The sequence below is a fragment of the Coloeus monedula genome, assembly GCF_965178545.1.
Source record: "Coloeus monedula genome assembly, chromosome: 7".
In the NCBI taxonomy this organism is placed as follows: Eukaryota; Metazoa; Chordata; class Aves; order Passeriformes; family Corvidae; genus Coloeus; species Coloeus monedula.
In genome coordinates, this window is record NC_138787.1 from 29,363,737 (window position 1) to 29,391,500 (window position 27,764).

General features: G+C 43.3%; 1 protein-coding gene across 1 annotated transcript; it reads right to left on the minus strand.

Moving 5' to 3' along the window:
- Positions 1 to 6,931: 6,931 nt before the first annotated feature.
- HSPBAP1 (HSPB1 associated protein 1) lies at positions 6,932 to 27,521 on the minus strand. Its single transcript, XM_082285529.1, has 6 exons — positions 27,215 to 27,521; positions 23,257 to 23,393; positions 19,949 to 20,120; positions 12,457 to 12,540; positions 9,383 to 9,493; positions 6,932 to 9,171 (listed from the first exon to the last, which is right to left on the minus strand). Exons 1-6 carry the CDS (start codon positions 27,443 to 27,445, stop codon positions 8,623 to 8,625), a joined length of 1,284 nt encoding a protein of 427 aa, XP_082141655.1. The 5' UTR covers positions 27,446 to 27,521; the 3' UTR covers positions 6,932 to 8,622.
- Between the last annotated feature and the right edge of the window lie 243 nt (positions 27,522 to 27,764).

The following is a 27,764-nucleotide window of genomic DNA, read 5'->3' on the forward strand; positions in this document are numbered from 1 at the left end:
CGGCCCGTGCCCCAATCGCCGCGCACGGAGTCAGTCGCTCCCGTTCTTGCTCGCTTTTCCCGGTGAATATTTCATCCCGGGCTTTGGGGAAGCTCCAGTCTGCCTGCCCGGGGAAGAGGGTGGGAAAGAGCAGCACACCGCACAAAAAATGCCCTAAAATGTGTCCCCAGGGTGCCCCCGGCGCTGGCAGCGATCCCGACTTGGCGGCTGCATCTCCCAGAGAAGGGTGGAAAGGCAGGAGGGCTGCGGGAAGAGCAAAGAGGGGTCGCTCTGGGGTCCGCAGGCACCGGACCCTTCTCAAGGCTGGATTGGGGTGATCCCCCTGCGGGAGCAGCTGCCCGGGCTGGTGGCAGCCCCTCACCCCGGCATCCCCCTACCTGACCCTCGGCTTTCCCACCGGCGCCCAGGAAAGCCCCAACAGCATCCGCCAGAGCCGTGAGGAGCTGGCAGCGCTCCCTCGGCCCTCCACGAGAGCACTTGTTAATTCTCTATTCTCCCTTAATTACACGAAAGCAATGACCGTTCTACCATCACTTTACAACGCCTCAGTTTAAGTCCACTATTAAGGCAGGAGTGTTGTGGCTCAGACACTTTAATTAACATGAATGATCTCACCTTTGTCCACAGCATCTTTTTACATGTTATTATATCAGGTAATTGTTAAACTATTCACTGGTTTGGAGACGTCTATGCTTTCATTAAAATGTCTTGCTTTTTCTGACCCAGCAGATTACCCACATTTTTACACTTAGAATTTTTAGGTGATTTGAGTTAAATCAATCTGCAAGAAACCAGATGAATTATTTAAAGCACTAGTGGTCTCAAACTAGGAAATTGGATTTGGTCAATGCTTCTCCAAATTTTAGAGTTTCAAGGTGCTCCCAGAGCTGGCTGGGAAATCAACTCCCTATTGAGCAAAGCTATCAAAAGAACGAACTGAATAGTTTAAATTAATTTGAAAACTCCCCACACTTGTGGGGAAAAAAAAGGCATTCATTAATTTTTAACATACCCTTTCTTGTTTCCTCTCTCACCAGAAAAAAAGGCTGGCAGAGAAACCAGGGGCTCTTCCCTCAGGAAACAAAAGCCCTTCCAACCTTTTTGAGCTTTTCAGAAATGCTGCTCATGGGGGTTTTTTTAAAGTGAAATTACACTGAAAATGCGGAACAATTAAATAAAACCCAGCCCAAACCCCCAGCTGATAAGTCCTTTCAGGGCACACTCTGATGTGGATGAAACTTGCTTTTAACCAATTTTGACCACTTGAAAATGTCTGTTCTGTAAAATCAGGGAAAACTGAAATAATTTTTGTGCACACAATTAGGACTGGCTAAAGCATCTTGCTTGCACCCTGTGTCAGCCCTGAAGGTGGGCAGTGATTCTGCTTCTCTGCTAAAACACGGCTCAGAGGGTTGCAGGAGGCTTGGTCCTTCCCAAGAGCACCTCCTGTTTCTGCCTCCAGCATTTGGAGAATGATCAGGTGAAAGCAAGATGGGGATGCAGGCACAGGATGAGACTTTTGCTTCAGCTCTTCAAGGACCAAAGCACTGGGTAAACCCTGAAGTTTGGTCTGAACACCTGAACTTTCATTTCTTACTCTTCCTCACCCAGAGCTGCTTCTTAGAAGCAGCAGGAAAGCTGACTTAGGACAGACAGGGAGAAAATCCCACTGCCACTGGCCTTCCCCGTCAGCAGCAGGAGCATCTCCTGTTCCCATCCCATGGCAAGCAGGGATATCACTGGAGCAGTAACACCTGGGGGCCCTCATGGCCCTGCCCAGACTCATCTGGGACACACACCTGCCTATGGGCACTGGAGCCCACTGCAGCTCAGCCTGGCCACCAGTCTCAGTTTCAGCCTCTCTTCCTAAGGGCTCTTGCATTATTTCATCCCATTTCTCCAGCCTGGAATCTATTTGCTCCTATCTGCCGGACTGTGGTGGACCCTGGATCTTGTTCATGTCTCTCTGTGTGTGGAGGTGCCGATGGAGCTTGGTCCCAGCCCCGCAGGGCTGCCCCCGTGGGTGAGGATTACCCCAACTCCCAGCCGGATCTGCTGCTCCCCAACAGTGAGTTCTTGTGCTGTGGATGGTGGTGAAGGCAGAGCTGTGTGTGAGCCACGTCATTACACTGGTATCAACCTGGGGAGAAGGGCTGGAGGGCACCCTGCATTCAGGAACTGGCTTAATTTTGCCACAGGTGTGACCACCATGGGCGTGTGCCTTTCCCAGGGCTGGGGCGGGTCTGCTGCAGTGTCACCATCACACTGGAGAGGAGCATCTGAGCCACGGAAACCGTGCTGGGTGTCAGGGTTCTTGTGCTGTCCTGCCTCTGGGAAGAGCCTCTGGCACTGCTGGGCTGGGGGCCACGTCTGTGGCTCCCAAACCCACCCCCTGAGGAGAGAGAATGGGGAGCACCTCTGACCCTCAGCCCTGTGGATGTGTCACCTGGGGACAGGGCAGGGAGGCTCCTCTGAGGGCAAGGACAGCTTGGTGTGGCAGTGAGGAGAGTCGTGGTTAACTGGGTTAATTATATTCATGTTGCTAGGAGCACGGTGAATTATGTTAATAGCAGCATCTGGGGAAATTACATCTTCATTAATTGGTCCTGATTGCTGTTTGGCAGATGCGAGATGTTTCTGACTTTAGCATGCAGGACAAAATTTATTGTAATCAGCACATGCAGTAAATGCACAAATACTGCTACCATGCCTTGCTAATCGACTTTCTGAAGAGGAAGGGATGATAAAGACCTGCATAGCCATCTCATCCATGCTCTCCTGCCCCAGCCAGGACAGCCTTGTCTTCTACTAATTCCTGCTCTAGTGCTTCTTCTGACAGAGTTTGGAACATTGTTTTGAGTTAATAATGGTAATAATGTGGTTGACAGACACAGGAGAGCAGTCATGGGGCTGAGGATGCTTCTGTTGCTGTGTTGCACCCTGGAGTTGGCCTTGTTGTTCTCTGGCCTTGATCTGCCCACAAGGCTCCTCCTCATGGAAGTAACTTGGGGGCAATTGGGTCTATTCACATGCTTGGAGTCAAACGTGTTGGTGATTTGGAGACCTTTGATCCCGTCAGGTCCCCAGCAGGAAGAGAGGAGGCTCACCCAGGCAAGGCTGGCCTCAGGGCACCACCCCTGGGTGGGAGATGGGGCTGCTGGTGTGTGAAGAGACGCCAGTCATGGCCAAAGCAGGGGTGTGCTACGTGCAGTCTGTGGTATCGATCTTTGCAACGCTGCAGCTTTCAGTCAAGGGAGCAGCAGCAGACAAGGAATAAACCACATTGCAATGAGCTATCACACCATGGCAGAAAGCTCCATTCTTAACCATGGCAGAGATCCTAATCCCTTTGGATAAACCCCAAAGCTCCCAGCAAATGCAGAGGTAATACATTACCTCCCTGGGGAAGCACGGGATGAAACTCAGGCGAGGCACCGAGTCCCTCATGAGGCTCATCTGGGGCCAGCAATAAGTTGTGTTATGGCTTCACTTGCTCTGCTTTTTTGCACACCACCATCTTTCATTTTAATAGTGGTTTTCCAGCCAGCTTTGTTAGGGTTGCTGCTAATTGGGCTGGATTCATGTGTCCCACCAGGGCACAGGACAAGCCTGGCACTGCTCAGAAGGGAAGGGTTTTACTGCCTGGTGCTTTCAATGGGTATAGCCCAGGTTTTGGGGAGCATAAGGAGGGGACGTGACAGGGGTGAGAGAGGAATTCAGGAACAATTTTAACTCTCTGCCTGCCCTTGAAGCTCCTAAGTACCCTCCCTGTGGCAATGATGGGACAGAGTGGCTCCACATGAGTCAAATATCTCCCAGGAAGATGAAAACCTGTTTTACAATCAACCTTTCTGATCTGGAAAGATGTGGGGCCATGTCTTTTGAAATTGGATTTAAAAGTTCTTCAGTGCTGAAAGTATCAGATAAAGACCTTCGCAAAGTGGTTTTCATAGGTCATCATAAGGAATGAGAACTCATTGCTGGGACAATTCCACCAGAGCTTTGGAAGCAGCAAAGTTTGCACCCTCAAAATCCAGAGCTAGGTTTTACTGAGAATCTGTAACAGGAGCTGAGGGGGGAGCTGGCCATGTCTTTTCCATCACACTGCCCCTGTAAATGAATGCAAGGACCAGGACAGCTGTGATGCATATGAGATCTGGCTGCAAAGCAACGCTTCTGGCTTGTGGGACACACTTTTACCCACTCCAGGGCTCCCCAGGTCCCTCAGCATGAGGGCACTGGGAGGTCAGAGAGCTCCAGGGTTTCTGCTTGTGTTCTCTGAGCCTCTGAGAGTCTCACAACAATCATCTCCCCACTGCTGCTGCACAGTACTTGCCAGCCCTGTCCCCACTTCCCCTCAGTTCTCCCTGGAGCCCTGTGTGCTGTGGTCCTGCCAAACTGGCTGTTCCAAGGTGACCAGAACTTCCAGCTCCCTGTCACCCCACTAAGATGGACAAACCCCACTAATTAGATGGAGAAATTGATGTTTAGTGGGAGCATCCACTTGGGATGTCTGCAAAAACACAGCTCTGAAATGTGTGGCTCTTTAGTCAGAGATGCCATTATCCCACTGTCCCTTCAGCCAGTGTGGCAAAGTGTCTCCTCATCTTGCTGTGGGTCAGAACTCTTTGTCTGGAAGAACATGGTACAGGAGATCTAGGATCTTTTTCCTCCCCCATCTGGATGAACCAGATGGTAAAACCAGACCACTTGTTTGCAAAGGTCTTTCCCCATCAGCCGCCATTGTAATAACACTGGAAATGTCAGGAAACTCCCATGAGAGGGAGCCTGCTCATGCCAAACACCAAAACAGTTCATATTTGTAGCTGAGAAACACAGCAAGGAGCTTGCTAGTTGGCAAACAGACTGAATTGTAGCACTGCTTTTATTTTAAAGGGCAATTAGAAAGTGGAAGGATTCTCTCTGCCTCTTCAATATGCCGTGTTTGTTAGTTAAAAGCTCAATTTATGGTTAATGTTATATGATAACATATGTCACAGCTCTGCAGTTGAGCTGCTCTGTGGCATCAAGAAAACTGTGCCAGAGCAGAAGTCCTGAGGGAGGCAAATGTGGGCAATTGAGCTGTGAAATCCAATGGTACCCACCAAATGTAGTGGGGAGGTTTTCAGGAGAAAACCTAAACTCTGGAAGACGTAACTATTTGGGGTTTTCCCTTCCTGCTCACTTTAGAGCTGAGACTGTTAGACCTGGGTGAGGTTTCTGCAGATTCCTTTTAGTGAGGGTGGTGCTCAGGACCAGTGAGTAGCAATGTCAGACAGTCCAGGAGAGATAACCCAGGCTGGCCCATGAGCCACTCTGTAAACCTGGTGCTGGTGCAGGGAACACCCAGAGTCTCCACCAAGCAAGTGGAACAGCCTGGATGTGTGTGGGGAGATGAATGTGCTGCTCCATCCTGCTGCTTGGACTGGCCCCGGGCTGGAGCAAGGCTTTAACTCCAACACCAGGCACTGCGGTGTCCGTGTCTTGCTGTTAACTCAGCTAAAGCAGAGATGACAAGCACGTCACCACTGTGACCACCCTAGTGATGGCTCCAGGCTATGATCTCAACTGCTGCCATGCCCACTGCTGACAGTGAGTGGGAAATACTCTTTCTAGGGAGAGAAAGTTTTCTATTAGCAGTTGCAGAGGGCTAGCACTGGGTTCCTGCTCTTCTTGGAGACAGACTGTCACCAGAGAGATCAGAAATCATTTATTTTTAATGCTATGAATATGTAGAAACTTGTCTGAGCTTTGCACGCAGTGGCCATGAATTTAGAAACGGCGTCAGGAATCGTGGCATTCAGCACCCTGCAAATCGGGTCAGAGCCATAAATTTCTCTTACTGGTGCACAAGCCATTTGCCATACGTGACTTTCTGAATTTGTGGTCATTTCTTTCTCTGCCCCTGTGTGCAGAGTGTATGACTGAGATTTTATATTGCACCTCTGAGACACAAAGTCCTTCTGGTGCTTTTGCCTTGCATCCTAAACAGCCTCACTTGCTCTTCTCCTCGTCTCCTTGGCTTAATGGCTTCTGGCCACAGCCTGGCCCTTAAATCATGGGCTGCACCTGGACAGGCATAAACTGCAACTGTCCCCAGACAGAGAGGGTTTGATTGGAGTGGTGAGGGATGTGACTCTGAACACAGCTCAGCCTTGGGAGAATGCTGCTTCTACACTGAGCCCGAGATGAGACTTAGGGCACAGGCACCAAAGGCAATGAGGGCAAGTCTTACAGAGACCCCTGACATGTTCAGTGAGCCTTTCCAAGGACAGTCCCTCGGAATACAGAGGGAGGGAATGTTCAGCGTGGATATTGTGGGGATATGTTAAGATGATCTGTGTGTTGGGAGGCAAGCTTAAGTTAAGCAAGTTCACACTGTGGGGACTGGAAGATGATGCTGCCATCCTCCTCCTCCACTTTACTGCCTGTGCTTCTCCTCCCCCACCTCTATCTGTTCTAGACATAAAATCTTTTTTATCGCAAGACTAGTTTTGCTCAGTGAATTAAAATGAAGCATTTGCAACCCCTCCTCCCCAGTTCAACTGCTCCCAGCAGCAGTGCTCTCCAGCTGGTCCCAGCTCCTCTGGTCAGCCTGGGAAAGGCAAGCCCAGCAGCAGGACATGAGCAGGGTCTTGCTAAACCCAGCTCTGCTGAGATATGCCTGTGCCTCAAAATGGGTCTGCTCTGTTCCACAGACTGCTCCCTGTGAGCCTGGTGAATCACTAAAGGCAGCAGAGGCGACCAAGATGTTTCCTAACTAATTCTGAATCCCTCTGTCACAGCAGTGCCATCAAACAAACAGGAACTGTATCGACAGGATTGTTTATTAAATTCTGGTCTGGTTGCAAGGGGGCAACCCCACTGAGACCCTTTGGTGTAGAAACATGAAACAAACCCTGTGGATTTTCTCATGTTGCTGAGAATTGTATCTCGCCTGCAGGTTGCCCTTGAGGATCATACACAGGTGTTATCAGGGTCTGAGCCCAATTACAAGGGCAGAGCAGGACACTGGAAACTGCACATTTGTGGGTTGCAGATGGAGCTCGTGTGGCCTCTGCTACTGAGAGCCACTCTTCAAAGCCAGGGTCTCCAGCAAACTACATATACAGCTCTGTTTCCATCACAGTAAGGTTTCTGTGCTTGTTAAATGTGAACCTTTGAGCCTTTTCAACTTAATCCTCTTCCAAGTGTATTAGGTTTTTGCAGAGATTTTTGAAATGGCAAGGTTTCCTGAATTTCTGATCTGTTGGTGCATAACCCTTACCATAATTCGGGGCCCTGCCAACCTGCAATCTGAATAAAAGCAGCGAGAAAGCACCTTTGCTATCAGGATTTTTCAACTGTAAATTGGTGGGAGTTGATCTTTGTGAAAACAGCACTAGCTTCATGTATTTAGCAGGGAACACACATCAAGCAAAGGAAATACCAGCTGCAGGGCTGGTGGTGCAGGGTTATGGATATGGGAACAGGCTGATGATAGAAACTGGTTTGTTGGTCTCTAGCAGACACAAGCAAAGAGACATTTTGAAAGCAAAGGTTTCACAGGAGCTGTCTCTTCTGAAGCTGTCTCTTCAAACTGTGGTTAGGGAAAATGCCTCTCTGTTGCCACCACAAACAGAAACCAGAGGAGGTGAGGGCATCCTGGAAGATGCCAGCAGCTTTCTTCCCGGGTTTTGTTCAAGCCTCCATGCATAGTTCAGAGTTAACAAACCTTCTTGCCTGTATTTCATGTTCCCTAACTTTTCAATCAAAGAACAACCCAGCCTTTGAAAACAAATCCAAGGACTACTATCCTTTGAAGAAAGGATGATCTTGTTCAGCAACCATTTACAACCAAAAAAAAAAAATTACATTTTGATTGTTATGGTAAAGAGAAGGACAGAGGTAAAAAGTCATAGCTGTTTTGCTTTGTTCCTTAGAGATAAGGGACTGTGCACATCTGGCTTTAAATAAATAATAACAGCAACTTCCCAATGGCCTTTAATCTCCCAGCTTCAAGAGTTTCTGAACTAGCTAAAGGTTACTTTCTTGCTAAGGGCTTTTGTCTCACTCCAACCTAGATCTTTGTGACAAAACTGAAGTTATTTAGTGGAAGAGAGGAAGGATGCATTAGTGAGTGCATTGTTTCTTGGCTGAGGTTTAGGTTTATTTGAATTTATTACTTCTAATGTAATCAACTGATTGCTTACTGACCATTTTATTTTAAACATGGTCAAGGACTGCAGTCTACAGTCAGTCAATCTGTCTGCTCCCGCCCCTCTATGTGACCATGTCCCAGCATTCCCACTGTTGTCTATCATCAAGCCATATTTGTTTCCCAGCTCAGAGCTGTAGAACACTGTGAAGATCCCACCTGCACAGCACGGTGGGAGTGAGACTGTGTGTGCTCTCTCTTGTTCATAACACTGAGCAGCTCCCTGACTACACACACCTTTCTCTTCTCAGCCATCACTAACCAGCTGTTCTTCTTTCAGCTCAACTTCAACCTGCACTTAACCATTAACTCTAGCTGTACCTAAAAATTATTTGAAATGGAACATTCAATTATTACAGATCTTAAACATGCTGAACAAGGCTGCTGTTTGATTTCTGTTTCAGAAATGATAAAGCACTCCAGCATCACACTCTCGTTCTCTCCAGCAGCAGCTGAGCCACTAAACTGATGACACGAGGATTAACCAGACAGTCTAGCAAGTCATTGGTAGAAAGGGCTGTTTGTGGGGTGCATGAACTGCAGTCTGAACCCATTTGATGTGCAGCTGTCTCACAGTCATTGCTCATTAGCAATCTCTTCCTCTTGCAGTGTAAGTTTCCAAAGTGCTCTCCTTCATTTTCATGGAGATCTCTGCCATCACTTTCAACTGCAACTGCACCCATCACGTTTGTTTTGTGAGACTGTGGTAAAACCTGAATAAGATGAGGCCCAAAAGGTATTTTCTGCAGCTCTTCTGCCTTGGTTGTTGCACAGTCCTGGGTTAGTAATGTGCAGCCCCCTGGTTCACAGCCAACTTCCCTTCTCTTCCTCTTGCATGAGGTGTTTGTCTTCTGCTCTGCACCAGTGCTGCTGGAATGTGCCTGCCCTGACACACTTGTCTCCTGACACTTGAGATAGGCAGACACTGCTTCATTCAGGTACTGAAGATTGATTTCATGGGATGTTGCCTCAACCTAAGAAAACACCCAGAATACATTCAGTTAAAAGCAGACATGTTCCAATTCAGCCTTGCGTGATTATCTTCCATGAATTACTTTTGCTATGTGAAGGGACGGAACTTTAAAATTCTTTTTCTCAAAGCAGCATAAAGACTCAGGGGGAGCTAAGCAAAATGCCATTAATTCTTTGTTATTGCTGCTATAATGGGAGCAGTAGAGGGCTTACCTCTGTGGGATTTAGCCAGAGATCTCCATCACTGGGCTTTTCTGCTGATTTTATGGCGCATACCAGCATTCGAGTTATTGCCTCTTCTACACGGGCTTCATGATCTGCATCCTGCCTCAAGAGAACAGAAGGTTTTAGGAGATAGACTCGCTCACGATTCTCTGCAGAAAGCTGAAAGATCTTAGGAAGAACATGAATGGCCTTAGTTTGAAAGCCACACTCATGTATGTGAAGTCAGTGAAAAGTTTCAGACTCTCTTCCTGTGTACAGCCCCCACATGGGTGACAGCACAGGCTTTGGTGTGGCTGCTCATCTGAAAAAGGATTTGCAAAAAATAGTATGTGCATATAATCTTTTCCCTTATTAGTGTTTTGTTAATTTAATCTGGTGCTTGAAATTACAGTGCAATATTAGCATTTAATTAATGTATGCATTTAAACAGCTCTTTAGGACTAGAAAAGCCATATAAGTACATAGCACATTTTTATATCTACATATTATGTCTAATTTAAGTAATTAAAACACACAGGATGTTACAGCAAGGCAGCAGCTATCTAGGGGCCATGCAAGCACAAAAGTGAGTATTAAGGAAATTTAGGAAATATTTTATCATGTAACAGCAGCTGACAAACTGCTGCACTTTTGAACATCACCAGAAGGAAAACCATGTTTCCTCTGAAAGCTCTCCTGCAAAACTAAAAACTAACTTGATAACAGGCTCTTTGTTTCAGGCCTTCACTTCCTGCATCATTCCCCTTGGACAGCTGGATACTAACTAGGTTAGGATAGCAGAACAACTATAGGATCTTTTTTAGCTTTCTGTCCCATTTGAGCTTCTTGTACATGGAAGGGAAGGGTATGTGGAAGGAATGGTAGATTCTCCTAACTGGATGGGTGGTTTGGTTATCTCAGTGACAAGTACCTAGAAGTGGATACATAATTTTGCTTTAAATGAGATGCTTAGATGTATTAGTTTTGGAGGAAAGATGCAACCTGGTCAACCCACAGCCCTAATCAGTCTAACAGTGGATCCAGGGAACCTGTCAAGCAAACCACACATCTGGCTAGTACGAGTGCTGAAGGCAGCAGTTTGTCCTGGAACCCTAAGCAGAATTTGGGATAGAAGCAGGGGAAAGTGCTCTTGGCATTTTGTGGCTTTGGATGCTTGTCTTTTTAATGGCCTTGTGTAAAAAGCCACCAAAATACAGAGTTTGGTATCTACATGTGGAAATTATTTAAAATGTTGCATTCTTAATATTCATCCTGGCCTGCTGGATAACAGGGCTGTACTGATTGCATGACAGTAGGTTAGAAAGCAAGGAATACTTTTGGGTAGCTCACATCCAGCTGAAAACAAATTAAATTTCTACTCTAACTCTTGCCAATATAATTAATGGTTTCACTGGGACTGTAATTGTTGGTGTGATTCACATCTGTCAATATGAAAGCAGCTGGTAACAGCTGCGAGCAAGAACTGCTTGGTTTGGTAATGGAAATATTCTCAGAATTGTCCTTTAGAATCCATGTCAGAATTTATTTTTATAGATGGATTGCCCAACACCTAACAAACAATGCCACATCATCAGCTGTAGGGATGATTTCTGTAAGGAACTTTCACCTGGGCTGCAATAGCCACACTTACTTATGGCAGATACCAATATTTGGGGTGTGTCACTCATTAGCAAGATCCAGCAAACACTGCTCTGGTTATGATGCCACACAAGCACTGACTCTCGCTGTCACCAAACAGGATCTTGGTGACTTCTGCAAGACCTCTGTGAGAGGAAAGGCCATAGAGTTTTGCTCCACTGGTTTGTTTTCCTTGCAACATGTACCGGCTAGAAATGCTCAGGCCCCACCCCAGCACCTGGGAGCTACCAGCCAAGCTGATCCCATCACAGCCTGCTCCTCCAGAGGGGGACAACTTGTGAGGCACAGCTTAGGGCACAAGTGTGTGTGGTGACATCAGAGCCTTTCCAAGCCCAGGGCACACAGCCAGTTCCTCTGAATTACCTCAAAGGCTTAAATTCAAGGCAGGCTTAAGTGGCTGCTCTACAATATAGTTGGTGCTTTCTCTGGCAGTGGAAACAGCCTGACTGCACTTAGGGCTATGTAAGAGCCTGGTCTGGGCTGTCAGCCTGCTGTCCTTGCTAAATACATAAGTTTCATCTGGAAAATTTCTCCATGAGGGAAACACTTGAGTTCCTTTGCTCTGCAAATGCTTGGTTTGATGTTGGTATGAGAACTGCATCGCGTGGTCTTGGAACAGCAGCTGAATTCATGTGTTCTTTCCCCTGCAGATTTCCAGTCTAATATAGCTTTTAGAAGTAGGAAAAAAAAAAAGCCAATGAGTATTTTAGTGAGGCAGCTTTCACAGGCCATTTCAAAAATTTAATATTAACCTAGGATTAATAATAAAGTAATTTGAATCAGAAAACCTGCTGGAGTATTGAGATGATTTGGTGGAATATGTCCCTGCTCACTGCAGGGTGGTTGCACTAGACAACCTTTAAACATCCCTTCCAACCCAAACTATTCCATGATTCTATGATATCCCTGGAACCATCCCATATATACTGGTTAACACGAGCAAGAAGAATCAAAGCCTGCGGAGAAGAAAATTAATTAAATACTTGAGGAAATCCAACTTCAGGCAAATCAAAACTATCACAGAGGAATGAAAATTCAAAAATCCTCTTCCCCTCCCTTCCTATCACATTAATCTGATTTAAATTCTAATTTAGCTTTGTACATAAGCTTGTCCTTGAGGTGAAGTTGATGTTTTTTTGTTCTCTATTCCGCACAAAGCTGGCTAGACCTTACGAAACTGGACATGAAAAGCTCAGCTTGTGTTAATTGTTTACCTGATTGAAGTAAACTTGAAAGGGGATTTCTGCTGAACCGGGGCTTCAGATCTGGAACCTTGAAAGGTTCTTCTGGGAAAAAATGTATCCATAAGGGCTCTTCCCTCCCCAGCCTCTCAACACAACACACCCAATAGGACTGAACCTGGCAGGCAAGGGACAGAAATCCCTTGGAAGTGCTACATCCCCATGACATTAAAAGGAAAATACCAGTTCAATCCAAGAGTTTATGCTGACAGTGACAGGATCAATGGACTCCACATAGTGCCACCAGTGCCTTGGAACGAGCAGGACCTGGAATTGGAGACATTACATTAGGGTACAAGCAGAAGCCTGAAGAAAGATAAGGTGTTTTAATTTAGGTGATGTGGGGTGCAGAGATAGAACTGAGGCAAGGACACAGAGGTGAGGGGTGATATTCAGTTCTCTCTTTTAAAGAGCCTTTTCTCAAGACTTAAATGCCCACTCTATCAGTACTATCACATAAGAAATGGACATGATCCAGGACTACCTTTCATCCAAACTCCTTCCCATATGGTCCCAAGGAGGACTATAATCTTTAACTGCTGTAGGTAAGCAAAGTCCAGCAGTACAGAGGGGTGCAGCTGGTGTTGCAGTACATCAGCACTTTAGAGAGTCTCATCCAAGCAGGAATTCTTTTGTAGACCCTCCAACTGAGCAGACTTCCCAGTTCCTTTAGGACTGCCAGCTGGTTTCTCCAAAAAGCAGGTATCCCTATGCTCATCTAGGTGACTAGGTGACAAAACATAGCTTTAATTCTGGTAAATAATCACCAGTATTAAATTTGTCACTTTTAGTAGACAGGCTTTTAAAAGAAAATATCATGGTTTTTGGGACAATCTAGTTTAGATCAGAGCTTTATTACAATATCAGGATGATAGCTGTGACATAAAATTGATTTCAACCTGTGGTTTTTATGGTACAAGATATTGATGTTGTTTTGATGATAGAGGACAAGCTTTGCAGATTACTGAACATTAGATTAACATGGAGCTATCAAGAAAAGCATGAAAGATATTTTTTGACAAGTTACAAAAATGGTCAGAGACAGATAAAAATATACACTTCACAATGGAGAAAATGAAGCAATGATCTGTATCTGAATTGCAGACAATTCTTTCTCTTGGTAGACACAAATTACTTACAAGAATGTTCTGCTACCCAGATAGCCCTGTGCTTCATTATATCAAAACACAGCTAATGAGAAAATGTCTGTGGAGGAAACAATGGCACCAGTCCTGCAAACACTTACAGGACACTTGGAACACTCTCATTTTTTGGGCCAGATGACAAAATGTTCTCCACAGGCTTCAATTTAAGTCAAACAAAAAAAAAAAGCACTGGCTCTCCAAAGGTCAAAAACATTTAGAAATTATTCTTTTATCCGGTACAGCATACAGAACAGAAAAGGAAGTCAGTCAGTGGAGAGTCATTATTTTAAAAATATCACTAGTTAGTCCTGACATAAACGTGTATGAAACCCTACAGACTGCAGCCAAAACATGTTTTCTACACTGAACAAGTTTCAAAATTTTGTTTTTATCACTGAAACATCCACTTTAAATGAACAGTGCAGTTGCATTAACAGCAACGGGTTTATCTGTAAGGAAGTGTTCGCCTAAGTTTCACTGTCTGCAAAATCATCCAACCCACCCCCCAAATGCTCATCTGCTCTATAGGGGATCTTACACTGAATGCTGCTAAAGAATCTGGGTGCCCTCCAAGTGACTGGGTGTAATGATGAACCCTGGAAAACTTGGTTTTTCAGCAGAAGAAAGCAGAGCTCCCGTAAGCAACAACGGGATCCTTCCTGTGAGACTTGTGTGGGAACAGTGAGCTTCCAACATGCTGGAGAAGGGGATGAAGACACTGGGGAATTGGTGCAGAGGGACTGCAAGGGAACAAGAGCAAGAGATAAATTCAGGGAAGTGTATAAATGTTTCAGTAAGAGATGCTGCCTGGAAAACCAAGATGGAAATTAGGCATGGAACGTGCTGGCTCCACACGACTCACATGCAAAACAGAGACAGAATTGCTTTGGAGAGAGGAGGTACAGCCAGGAGGAAAATACAACCCCCCCAACTTGTCCTGTGTTTTCAAACCAAAGAGGAGGAACTTGGTCCTTTAGAGACTAATCAGATTTCCCTTGCCAGCAGGTTAAGGGTAATAACTGCAAAACTGTGTCTTTCTGCAGCTGGCACTGTTTGCTGATGCAATTTATAGAAGACCTACAGAGCTGTGACTCGAATAGGCAAAAGAGGTTCCATAAAGACACTTGCTCTCCCTCTTTTATTGCTGAACAAGCTTATGCTTGTTAAAATAAGGATTTATAGCAACAAGAAGTTTGAAAATCATCAAAAAGCAAAAGGACTAAAACTTTAAGGAAGATGAAGAAATTAAAAAAGGTAATTAAAACAAAAAAGTACAGCTGGCAAGGGAGCAGAACTAACAAAAGACCGAAAAAAAATGCCACCAGAAAGAGGTAGGATTCTTCTACATTTACAAACTAGTATTCTTCTAGATTTTCAAATTAGAAGCAAATACACCCACAACAAAATGAAAACAAACAAAAACCCCCACCACCGCCACCTCTAACGATCAATTCCATCAATTCCACAATAAAATAAAGCAGACTTCCATATGTTTATGAATATGGGACACAGATTTAGCTACATTCCTATAGGAAATGTGAAAGTAAGTCACAGTGAAACAACACACACACATGCAGCAAACATTTTACAGGGAAAATGTAAAGTTCAGTAGCAAAACAGAACTACTCCAAGCTAAGAGATCATCTTGTGCTTGCCTGCTTTCTACAGAACATATCTAACTTTATTTGTGCTGGGAAGATACTGATCTAAACAGTAACCAATCAGATAATTTTAATATTTAGGCTAGTGACAGCCAAATATAGCAAATGAAGTTAAAGTAGGACAGAAATCCCAGAAAAGATAAAATGAAATGCTGTAATGGGAGGAAAGAAACCAAAGGAACAGTTGGGAGAGCAAGTGGAGCAATGCTGAAGACTTGTAGGGCACAGAGAACAGAGCAGGTTTGAATTCTCAGTGGACATGATTAACTTGATACAGTGCAAAGGTAGGGCAAAGGTGGAATTGCTTCAAAAAGAGAGCATACCCTGAAGTGAAATATTACACCAAGAAATTTCTGCTCATTAGAAAAAGATGTTTAGGTAAATGCACACAAAAAGGAAGCCAGTGTGATGGGAAGATAAAGACATGGGGCTACAGGGGGTCCCAAGGAAATCCCAGAAGTGTTTGCAACCATGGAAATGGAAAATAAAATGAAATAGATGCAGGCATAGTCAATTCTGTGGGAACACCACCTGAGGACTCTGTGTGAGCACTGCTGCCCCAGCCTCTGCCTCATCCTAGCTGGTGCCTGGCTGCCCTGGTGCTTGGAAAGTGCTTCTCATCCTGCCTCCCTCCTCCCTCCTGGTGTCTTCCCAGCTACTGAAACGGAGCTCCAAGGGCCACTGGAATCAGAAATATGGGCACAGCCCTGGGGAAAAGCACAGTGAAAAGGGAGGGAGTGGGGCTGTATCAGGCCATGTCCATAGTGACCCAGGTGAGAGAATGAGGGAAGCTCAGGGAAGAGGTGGAGAAATAGTCAGGAACTTGCAGCTTTGACCTTTGGTCTGACTGGCTTTTTGGGCATTCATGGGGTTCTCCATATGTGTTGCAGGTTGAACAGTGCTTTTATTACCAATCCTAGCATAAATTCAGCAACTGGACTCTTCTGCTTCTTCTGTGATGCAGATGATAGTTCTGGTGTCTTGAGGTTGGGTTGGGCTGTCTGCCTTCTCTATGGGGTGACTTGGGGCCAGCTCTACAGTCTCCCACGTGAAAACTCTTTATTCCTTCCCCAGAACAGAATTATCAGCTATCTACTATGCATAATGCTGTGGCCAACTCTGAATTCTCTTTTACTAAAATCACTTAAACCCTTCTCCAAAAAAGTAGGATTTTTTACTGTAACCTCTTTTAAAAAGTCTTTTGTATACTTTGAGCTGGAATATTACACTGCCTTTGAATTATTGCATTTCTTGACTTACTAAAACACTTTTCTTTGGTATCAATTATATTCTTCTTGGCTATTCAGACTGTCTGTTCTGCAGTTCCCCACTTTAAGCCCAATCTGATGTTCTCACACCCTTTCTTTAAAGGCAGCACACAGGGAAATCCCTCTCTGACTTCATGAAGATTTCTTCTTGCTCAGGGTTGGGTTAGAGGTCAGAGGTTTGCCCACACTGTTGGGAGCTCTGGTGCTGAGCAGGATCCCATGGTGTGTTAGATTCTGCAGCAGGAGGACAGAAAGAGAAAATCCTGCAGCTAAACACAGGAACTGAGTGACAACTGTATTTGTGGACACACAAATGTGTTTCTTTAGACTTTGAGAAGCAGATAAGCAGAAGCAGGGGAGGGGAGCTTCTGAGCAGCAGACCATGGTGAAAACCAGCAAGCAGTAATGTTGATCTTTTTCTACAGTCGTTTTTTCCCGTCCAGTGACAATATTTTTCAAAGCCAGAGGGGGAGCATCCTTCTCAGACTCCATGTGCTTCTTAGACTAGCTCAGTTAGGCCTTTCCTTGACTTCTGCACTGCAGCTCCTCTGGCTCCAGGCTGCACTGGCGCACAGGGCCAGGACACAGGGCAGGCGAGCGCTGCCTCCAACAGCACCTGGGGTAGCATGAGCGGGAGTGGGATTGGTCATGGGAGCCCAGGGTGCCAGCTGCTTGCTCTCCATTAGGAGGGCAGGTGTGTGGAGCCTTATGTGTCTACTGTCAGATAAACTCAGGTGCACTTTCTAGTCTTTTTACCATTGTCTAGTTATGTGGCTATGGATTAACAGGGAGATGGATTAAGAGCAATTACATTAGTGAGCAGGAAGGAAGCCAGAAACCAGTGAGAAGTGGGGCAGAGGAAAGAATGATCAATGATTTTATACTTGTACAGCATCTCAGTTTTTTGTAGCCTTTTCAGGTGGTGTTCATCTCTCCTATTTTTAATCATCAAAAAAGTTAAGCATCTATGTGTGTAGGCTCCTTCTATAGCCTGTGCTGAAGGACAAGGTGGAATGAATATTCCTGCAGGACTGTAATTGTGTAAGACAGGAAGGATGCACTGCCTTGTTCAGGTGCCAGGTGCCACTGATGGCAGATAGGACACCTGTTCTGAACAGGGTTTAAGCTGAGGGTGACAGATCCCTAACTGTCATATCACTTGTCCCAGAGTGTTGGTAGAAGATACTAAGACAGTTAAGTTTTGTCCCATTTGTGGTCTTTTAGGGAGTATTTGTATATTTGAGAAAAGAGTCAAGGTGTTACTAGAAATGCTGCTCCATACTTAGTCCTCAGTCTTGCAACCATCACGTAGGTGACCAGGTCCAAACATTTAGAAAGAACCCTACATTTGTATGAGATAACTTGAGTTTGTAACCTTGTGGATATAGTGATGCACTGCTGCAAGCCCTTCAACTACTCAGCTGCCTATTTGAATAAGCTTGACATCTAAATGTTTTCATAATTTGTTTCAAAACAGATACTAATGTATAACCAGAAGTTCTGTTAAGACCTCTGTCGAAATGCCACTGACTGCCATTGGTCAGGTACAGGATGAAACCTTAAAAAACCTAAAGTCTCACTCAGTTACCAAAATTCATAACAGAGGTTCACCTCTGAACAATACAGTGGAAGGGCACAAAGGATCTAACTGAAGTACACTCCATGCACTGGCACAGTGTTACATGAAGGAATTCTGCTTTCAGGCAGACGGTGTAGAAAAATGGCTGGTAGCAAACATCGACCAGAAGGTGGCATTAGACACATTAAGTTTTTGATATTCAAAGCTGCACTCACCCTACATGCAGCTGCTCTCCTGAATACCTAAGAACACCTCTGTCTTTGTTTTTTCAGCCCTTTATTGTTACAATAATCCAAAATGCTCTGCATACCCTCTGGGAATGAGTGGAGATGCTACATATTATCACAAAATAAAGATGCCTACAAATTCTTCAGTAATTGGGCTAATTCTATGTGAAAACCACTGTTAAGCACATATCAAGACTTTATTTAGGAATCCTCTCGCTTGTTAATAAAGGAGTTTTTCTAGGTCATTCCTTTCCTCTGCATCAAATGGCAGCAGTTCCCAGCCACTTGCCCCATAAGCTTCAGGATGAGATGCCGGCAAGCACCACACAGAAGGCACTGATAAAATGGATGAAGGCAACACCTCACTGCTCCATCACTGCTTCTACATTACTTTCCCCCCCAAGAAATCCAAACAGTATCTCCTTCATGGCAATGCAGACAAATTGCATTACTGAGCTGGCTCAAGATCTTTATTCCTAGCAAGATTAATTTGTAATTGCTTTAAGCCTAATTAAAATTAAGATCATATTAAAGGTTCACTACTACACTTGATCATCGCAAAGGAGATTATAAATTCAAATAGTATTGGGGATCAGGGATAATGCAGTGCTGAATGGATGTGGCATTTTTATCAATAGTAAAAATTTGTTCTTTGTGCTTTAAATTACTGACTGCTGCAACCTTACAAAGTGCTGAATGTGAAACTGATGTTTTGCTTTAGGAGTATGAACTAATGTAGTGCAAACAGTGAAGGCTGATCACAGATTCCCCATTTGCATCTATACCAACTGCAGAGCATACACTTCCAGTTGATGGGTATCATCCTCTTGTTGGAAGCTACTATCCTGTCCCACTCTGCCTCCTCAAAATTAACTTGATTAGCAAAAATCCATTCTTTAAATTGTTGAAGGCAGCTGGGTTTGCCAGTTAGGGACAGGGGAATGCTTGTACACGTTGTTGAGCTGGCAGGTCAGAAGAGGTGACAATATCTAGTAGGAGAATGGCAAAAGGGCTCCAGAAGCAGCAACTCCACTGTCAGAACAATGACCATGGCAAGGTTCCTTCGGAAGGGCCTGACAGTTTGAGATGCGCAGCAGTGCGCTACAAGGACATGCACGGCTGAACAAATGAAAAAGGGTAATTCAGACTCCAAATACAGACCTTGTTGATTAAATAAAGAAGGACACTATTTACAGCAGGAGACTGGGAATCATGAGTCCTGAGCCCTGCTCTCACTCTGCTGCTGACTGCCTGTGTGACCGTAAGCCAGGCCTTAGAGTTGAACCTTCTCAGTAAAGCAGGATTAATATCCTCACAGCCCTGTAAAGCACCATGAAACCTCTGGATGGTGTGCATTCTAAATGCAGGTATCATCATTAAAGTATTTATTAAAGCAACACATGAAGGCTATTCACTATATGAGTTCCTTAGTTAGCTCTATATACTCATTAACCAAATACATTTTGTGGAACATACTGCTGCCAGAGTAGACAAGTCAGAGTTCAAGAAAGTTCTGAAGTAGATAGATTTGAGGTGGTTGCAAGAAAGGTGGTTCAGGAATGGAATCAGGCAGCTGATTGAACTAGCTCTCTAAATGTCTGCAGTTTTTATACAAAAAATTCTGGGCAAATAACTGTCAGCAGAGAAAGTTCCTGTGCTGAGAGAAATCAATGAAGTCTGAATGTGGAGTAAAGGAAGAGGAAAGTTCCACAGACAATTTGTTAAGATTTCCTAGCCCTTAATTAGCCAGTTAAATAGAATATTAAGTAATGTAAAGCTCATATATAAATGGTACCTGTCCTGGACTGAGTGTAACAACATGGGCTGTTGAGTTCCTAAACTCGGGAAAGCGTTTCAGATCAGGGTTGGCAATGTTGACTTTGCTGAATATGCTGGATTCCTCATAAGGGATCCTGGTAGGATAAAGGAAACTGGTATCACCAGGTGGGAAGAGGTGCCATCTCTTCCTGAAAATAGAGAGAAGATAAAAATGTATTCAGTGCATGTCACTTGCAGCAAAGAACTAAAGGCAGTAGCAAGGTTTTCAATAAAACATAAATGTGCCTCGCTGTGTGAATCTCCTACGCAGTGAGAACACAGCCAGTGCTTACAGGCTGTCTCCTGAAAGTGTTTTTAAAATATTCCACTTTTTAATTTTTTAACTGAAAAGATTTACAGCTTCTCACCAATCATTTTTAAAAGGCAGATAAAATAAAATTTAAAAAAACTCTCCCATCTGGTTTCTCCTTCCTCCTTTTAACATGCAGCATTTACAGATGCTCAGAGCATTAAAAATTGCTCTATAAACTAGAGGAAATAGTTTTGTTACAGACAATGTATTTTTGTTCACTGAATAAAAAGCTTTCAAAATCTGTATTTGTTTTGAAAGGAGGGCATTGTGTGCTTAGGATGGCAACAGTAAAAGGGTATAGACATTATCTTCTGTTTCCTGCAGTACTTACATGGCTGTTAGTCATGAACCCCCATTCTTAGTAAAAATCATGCCAAAGATGGCATAAATAAAAACCAGACACATCCCTAGACAAAAGCATCCTTAAACATCTGTATTTTTTTGTCAGTTCCACATGATGAAAATGTGGCTTCTTGTGCATTTAAGGACTTACTGGTGTGACTAAATGCCAGATGGAGCAGGACAGGGTTGTTCTGCTCATGAGGGCACTCATATGCCAGGTTGCTCTCTGCATGCCTGAAGAAGCACATGAATGCACCACAGTGCAAGGCCAAGCAGAGCTGAGAACAGACTTTGTCCTCAGGAGCTAATGTCTCTATTTCACTTACGCAGACCAGATCAAAGAGAAAAAAAAGAATATGGAAGAACTGGTGGTGCCAGTTTTATGGGTATTATAAATTAAATATCTTAGCAGGTACATATGGTATTCAGAAATATAAGTTTTATGTGGCAGTACTTTAGGTGATAGAAATAACCAGGAGGAATACACCAAGAGAGAATTTATTACATTTAAGAGGTGCCAGACAAATAGTACAACATGACCACGGTAAAAAAAAAAGTAAAGGCAGCACTTTACAGCACAGCTGTGTAGCTCTTCTCTTTGGTTTGGACTCTAGCAAGGGCTTTTCTTTGTGTCCTTTCCCTTGGCACTCACTTCTTGCATTTTGTCTACTGCTTCTGGTTGTCAGTTCTAAGTCACAGATCTGAAAATGGGAGCAAAGCAACCAAATGGCACAAAACCAGAAGAGACAGGAACAGAAGAGATAGGAATAGCAGGATAGTCAGAACTACAGAGACCAGCACAGATGCAAGTGCCATAGGCTGCTGATATTTCTTGGTAAATACCAAAGCAACTGCTGGATGCAAGCACAAAACCACTTCTCCCAAAATGCAAGCCTTATTGCACTTTATTTTGCCCTCCAAGCTAGATCCTCTGAGGGGGCAGAGAACGACTAGATTAGGAGGCTCAGGGTTAATCCTGCAGGCTCACAATGAAGCAATATCATAAAGCAAAAAATTAAGAAGCCTGAGGGATGCAAGGAGGAAATTCAAGATAGCAACAAAGGGCTAAGGAGTTGTCCCTGGCTTTCCTGCAAAGGCAAATCTATTTAAGTTTAGCATAAGCTTATATTCTGTTACAAAGCCTGTCTTGTTTGTGAGTCTCGAAAGGGAATTTTTGTGCTCTGAAGAAGCACAGGATTCACAAGCTTGTGGAAGTGTGCAATCTATTTAAAGGCTTTGTTCTGAAGAGGAAAACAACTTTGTCTTTTCAGGCTGTGCAAAGGCTTTGGATTTCTTTCCCTGAGAGGAGCAAGGATTTTGCTCTACTTGAGGGGGAGGAAGTGCCTTGGGAAGGTGGACAAAACTGCTACGTGATGCTGGAACTCTGGCTCGCGTTCAACATCTGAAGGTAGAGATCAAAGAGGCTTGGCAGGTATTGCGTCTGCTACATCACTGTGCTTATTTAGTACACCCGGTATTTAAGTGGATCCTTAGAAGATATTTAGGCATTTAAGTCTCATGGTTTTACATGAGATTTCTGGCTCCTGAACACACTGAAGTGTCTGGACTTCAATGCACAATGCTTACTGATGTGATCTGAAGTCTACAGGACTGGCTGCAGCACAGCAGTCCTGAGGGAGGCTTCCAGAGTGTCTCTGCTGCAGATCCACCCAAGGACCTCAAGGCTGTTTACAAACATGAATGAAAACCCTAAAGAGAGTTACCCTTCTTAGGGATAAGATGATGAGCAATTCATTTACCTCAGGCCTTAAAGCCAGTCAGCATGTGGCACTGCCCAGTTAGAAGGCAACACACCTGACTTCCAATCCTGCACTTTAATCACACCACCACCACCACCACCACCACCATGATTTTACTGTTCTATAAAATGTCAGAGTAATTAATTCCATTGAAAATCCACTAGCAAATTACTCCTTCCACACTGTACTATCAAACCTAAAAAGTGTGTGCAACTTGTTCTGTTAACTCTAGCACTACTCTAGCAATAATAGATAACAACCCAAAAACAAAAAAACAAACACCAGCCCTGAGGCCAATATGCAAGGAAAGGAGAAAAAAAAAAAATAGAAAAAAAAAAAAAGAAGGCATGCAAACAGGAAGAAGGATACAGCAACAGCCACATGCTCCCAAATGAGTTTGGAGCCTCAAATGTCCCTTTCAACTTTGCTCACAGCTGGTTGCTTCCATCCTGATGGTCCCCTTTTAAATTAATTCTAGCAGGCTATTAGAGGCCCTTGCACAGAGAATATTGTAAAAGTCTAAAGTAGTTTATTTCTATTTTGTTTTGGGGCTTTTTAACTCTTTTATCTCCTAATTCCAAATTCCTGAATTCATAACTACTTGGAAGATTAAAGTGTTTATAATTGGACCACATAACACACAGACCAGAAAATAAAATTGTGTTAACTCCATGACCCAGTCAAACCAATGCCCTGAAGTTCTGCCATTTCCTGTAGAGCAGTTATGATGATCTTCAATCATCAAGAACTCAGAAAACTAAAATAATAAGGACCTAGAATTAATACTACAAAAATCCAAAACTAACTTCATGCACAGTATCAAGTTAATATATCTCCCCTGTATTTGCTGTATATATGTGCACTTGTTACCTTCCTTGTACTTGCAATACTAAATTGCAGCCGTAGGAGTCCAAATGGCAGGGAGTGTTTGCTCCTTCAGAACCAATCCACAGTGTGCTCTCTTTTCCACTTCTTCCAGGAAAACCAAAGTCAGACCACCTTACATCCTACAGCAACAAAAAAAGTTATTTATGTAAGCTGTTGAACTGATTCCCATCCTATCCTTAGTTCTGAAAGACTCCTGTCTTCTCTCACTGCTCAGTCACTCTTTATCCACTGCAGCTGTTTTTCCTTGGTTGGGTTCTAGAGCATGCATAGTCTGTTCCCCTTCCTCCAAAATTCTCATCCCCGCCTTTCATATCACTCAACTTACTCCTTTGCTCTACAGAAGTACTGCCAAATTCTCATGGCCACATGGGGCTTCTTTTTCTTTTCAAACACTCTTTTTTATCTTTCTCCACTCTTAACCATCCACCCAAGCTCAGGATCGCTTTTAGAAAAATTCTTATATATGGCATTTAAAAAGAGAATGAAAGGAAAGAAGAAAAATCCCTATTTCCTTTTCAAACAATTGATAATGCATGTGGAATTTTTGCTCTCTCTTTGCTTCTATCTCAGCTTTCTCCACATAGCCTGGGAACACAGAATTTACCCCATCTGTGACCCAGTGTTATGCTGGGATTTTGAAGTTTCTATTATTTAATGGGCGCATTTGCAACTGCAAAGGCAGTGAACTTAAAACAACTCGATGACAGGGTGAGAAAGGGCAGAACAGGTGTGCATGTATTATGAACACAGTCCTGGATCTTCCCAGTCCATTGATCCTCCCACAAGCAATCCCTTGGGGATGACAGCTGGAAAGAGGCACAGTGAGATATTTTTCAGACAGTCCAAGGGTTTTGCAGAATGGTTCTGTATAGCTTGGATAAAGCTTTCCCCCATGTATCTACAGCTCATCCTGCCACCTGCAGGGCCTGATCATTTGTTTATTGGAAAGCACTTGAGGAATACTGGCCAGAGATACTGGTGCCTTTTGGCTGGAGCCCCAGACTGAGCCCTAGGAAACAGAGATTAAATTTCTGGCTTCCTGATGGTCTTGGGCAAATTGCTTCATCTCTGAGTTTTTATTTTCCCCATCTTGAAAAGGAAGATAATGGTATTTGTTCCATTTCAGTTAAGCACTCTGGGGTCATTCACATCCCTGAACTTTAGGAAGCTAATTTAAGCTTGGCTCTTGCTCTAGTCAAAGCACTCTCAATCATGCCTTGGAAAAGCCTCTCTCTTTCTGCTGTCTATAAAGAGAAAATAGGAGTCTAGGAGTCCTAATTAAAGTATGTAAGTTTGCTACTTGCAGACAGGTGGATGACTGTCCTTTTTTAAGATCTATGGATGAGGAAAACTACAGCTAAACATTATAAGGATGACTTCACCATGACTCTGTATCAGGAAACCCTCAAAATGAGTGATAGCCTTCCCAAAAATTAGGTGTTGCTAAAGATTCTGAATTTCAGAGTTATTGATTTTAAAGATACCATTTGAAAAAAAATGCAGAAGAGTAATACAAACATTTGTCAAAGACAGCAAAAGATCCAAAAGAAAAAGTTGCTCCTATAGATTTCAGCAGGCATAAAATTTGAAATTCAATACAACTATTTCAGTGAAAAAGTTAAGCGTAACACCATTTCTATACTTTAATCTCACACCTAAATAGTTTTTATATTTTGTTACAATTTAAGTGAAAAGAAAGCACACATAATCAATATTAGATTTAAAAGAACTTTTTGAAAATGCTGCTGCTGTAGTAAATAGTTGAAGTGATTATGGGTAAAATAGTTTTTAACCAATGAACTGAAAAGGAACCAGTAGTGTTACTGAAATCTTGTCACACTGGGTTCCTTTTCTACAATAAAAAGCCACAGTAAGAAGAAATGCACTAAAAGGTGTTCCAACCATAACAGATGGCACATTACTTGTGATATATATTTATTTCATTTGCTGCTTATAATGAAGTTAATCTGTACCCGTATGTCACTTTAAAAGGTCTCATTTCTATTTAAACCTCATGCATGTATCTTGCTCCTGATTTATATCTCAAATTCTGTAATGAAATATCAACTGAACAAAAAATGTAAGATGCTAGATATTGCTCATAGATTAGAATAATGGAATCATTACCTTAGCCCACACAACTGTAAATGATAAACAGCGCAATCTAAATTTCAAACAACTTCTAAATGGCCCTATTAATCACTATAAATAACAGTGCAGTTGGCCTTCTTTTCCCCTTCAAATAACCTTACGTAAATCTAAATAAAATCTAGAACGAAAAAAAGGGGTTATCATCAAATTCACACAAGAATGGAAGAGAATTTCTACAAAGAATTCTCTTGGCTGGTATAAATTGTGTAGCTGTGTTTCAAAAGCCATATGACTCTGGAACTGACGGATGCCTTTCTCTCCCATGCCTGTGAAAATGGCAGATGACACACACCATATTTGCTTGCATAACACCACCAATTTCTTCCTTCCCAGATTCTGCTTTTCAAAAAAATCCATGGCATAACCATTACGTGTGTCTATTCTAAAACTGCAGTACAATCTGTTGCGTGTTAGGTCAGGTGATCAGGTTGTGGCATGACACCTGCACAGAAATGCAACTCCCGGAGCCTCAACTTTGTTCTTGAATGGGGGCAAGGGAAAGAAGGTGGTAGGAAAATGGTTGTTTCCTTCAAGTGTGTTTTTATTGACCGAAGGAACCAGCAGGCTATTCAGGTCTTCTGAGCTGCTAGTGGCTTGTGCCAGAAGACACACAGAAATGCTGTCTGTGGAGGCAGAAAAAGTGAAGACCAAGACAGGACCACAGATAGAGAAAGTTATGCAAAGATCTGGTGAAGCCTAAACATCCCTGGAACTCCCAGCTTAGTTCAAACAACACAAACCAGCCCCAGGTTATGTGATCCTGGTTATGTTTCAGTGTGCTCAGGAAGGGAAGGGGGAAAGAAAGGTAAGATGATCTCTGTGTCCAGTCCTTACCTTCTGACCCAAAGAACAACAGGAAAGTCTGAAAAGTCTGAAAGTCTGCAAAAAGACCGATCACTGAAAACCACCAATTTTACTGGCACAAAAGAATAAAATACATATAAGGAGCATGGGAAATGCTTTCTGAGGTAATAAATTTGAGGGGACTTATCAGTTCATACTCGTCATCCCAGTGATACAGTGATTTTGCAGGGAGTTATGATTCCATTTTCACCTTTCAAAGTATAGAAATGAATAAGGCTTTACTTACTCTTTCTTTATATCTTTTGAAGAAGTACACCTTTTGTATAGCTATCCTTAAGTTTGCCCACTTACAATTAGCAAGGAGAAATAGCAGGAATGTAGATGAAGCAAGACATTAAAATAGGAGATAGGTACAGAGAAAATAAAAGGAAATACCTTGGGTAGTTGTCCTACTATGTATGGTAATTACCACAGATGATGTACTTCTGTGGGCAGGTTACTTCCTGTATTTTAATACCTCCACAGAAGCTCTCCTCCTCACAAACAGTTAATCTAATGATATTAAGGGAAGGAGACGTGCTACTTAAGAAAATGAGCCACAAGGCAAAAACATGGAGCAAAGCCATGTTACAGCCTTGTTACTACAAGGGAATACATGCCATCAATCCTTCCTCCTGAGTGGAGCTGTTAATTTGAGAACCATTTGGGTGCAAGGTGGATCTGGCCTATATGGGAAGGAGAGTGCTGCCAACCTGGTAGTTCTTTTTGTCACTTGGGGTGTTGTTTCTAAACTCATAAGAAGGCCCAGAATTTTAGATGGCTGCTACTTGGCAGATTTCAGTTAGCCTGAGAGCCAGTAGCTTTTATTTCAATATTTAAAAGTAAGTGGCCAAAGGAGCAGAGAGGGATAGCAGCAGAGGTTTCAGAAGCTACATCAGATAATTTGCAATGGTTCAACTAAGAAGAGATAATATTAATGTTTTACCTGGAAGATTTCTGGCTTGTCTTCAAATATTCTGGCAATGTATTTGTAGTCAGCATAAGCCCAGTATTTGGAGTAATCATAACAACTGAATGGTCCAGAGAGACAAGAAGGCTGCCCACAACTCCAAGCTAAAAACTCCTCAAGTGTAGCTTCCACATAGCTACAACCGGTTTCAAACTGGGGAACTAGAGCAACAAAAGAAAAATCAAATATTACATGAGCACTGAGCATAGAACCAGTAAAAATGTTAATACACAGTTTCTCTCTTGGCTCTGGTTAAATGCAACACGAGATATGAAGTCAGACTAGGTAGCTTGACTCTGGTCAATAAAATGGTTCTCATGACCTAACTCATAAGTAAAGTCTGAGACTATTGCTTTTTCATTACGGTTTAATTGAATGGCTGTTACCTTGAACTTGCTGTGAGACAAAAGCAGACCAATACTTAGTGTTATTCTTCAGCACAGTAATTCAATAACACACCCAAGGTCACTAAACAACTTTGCTTCATCTCCCTTCCTAAGTGTGAGTTGCAAATATGCATGTCAAG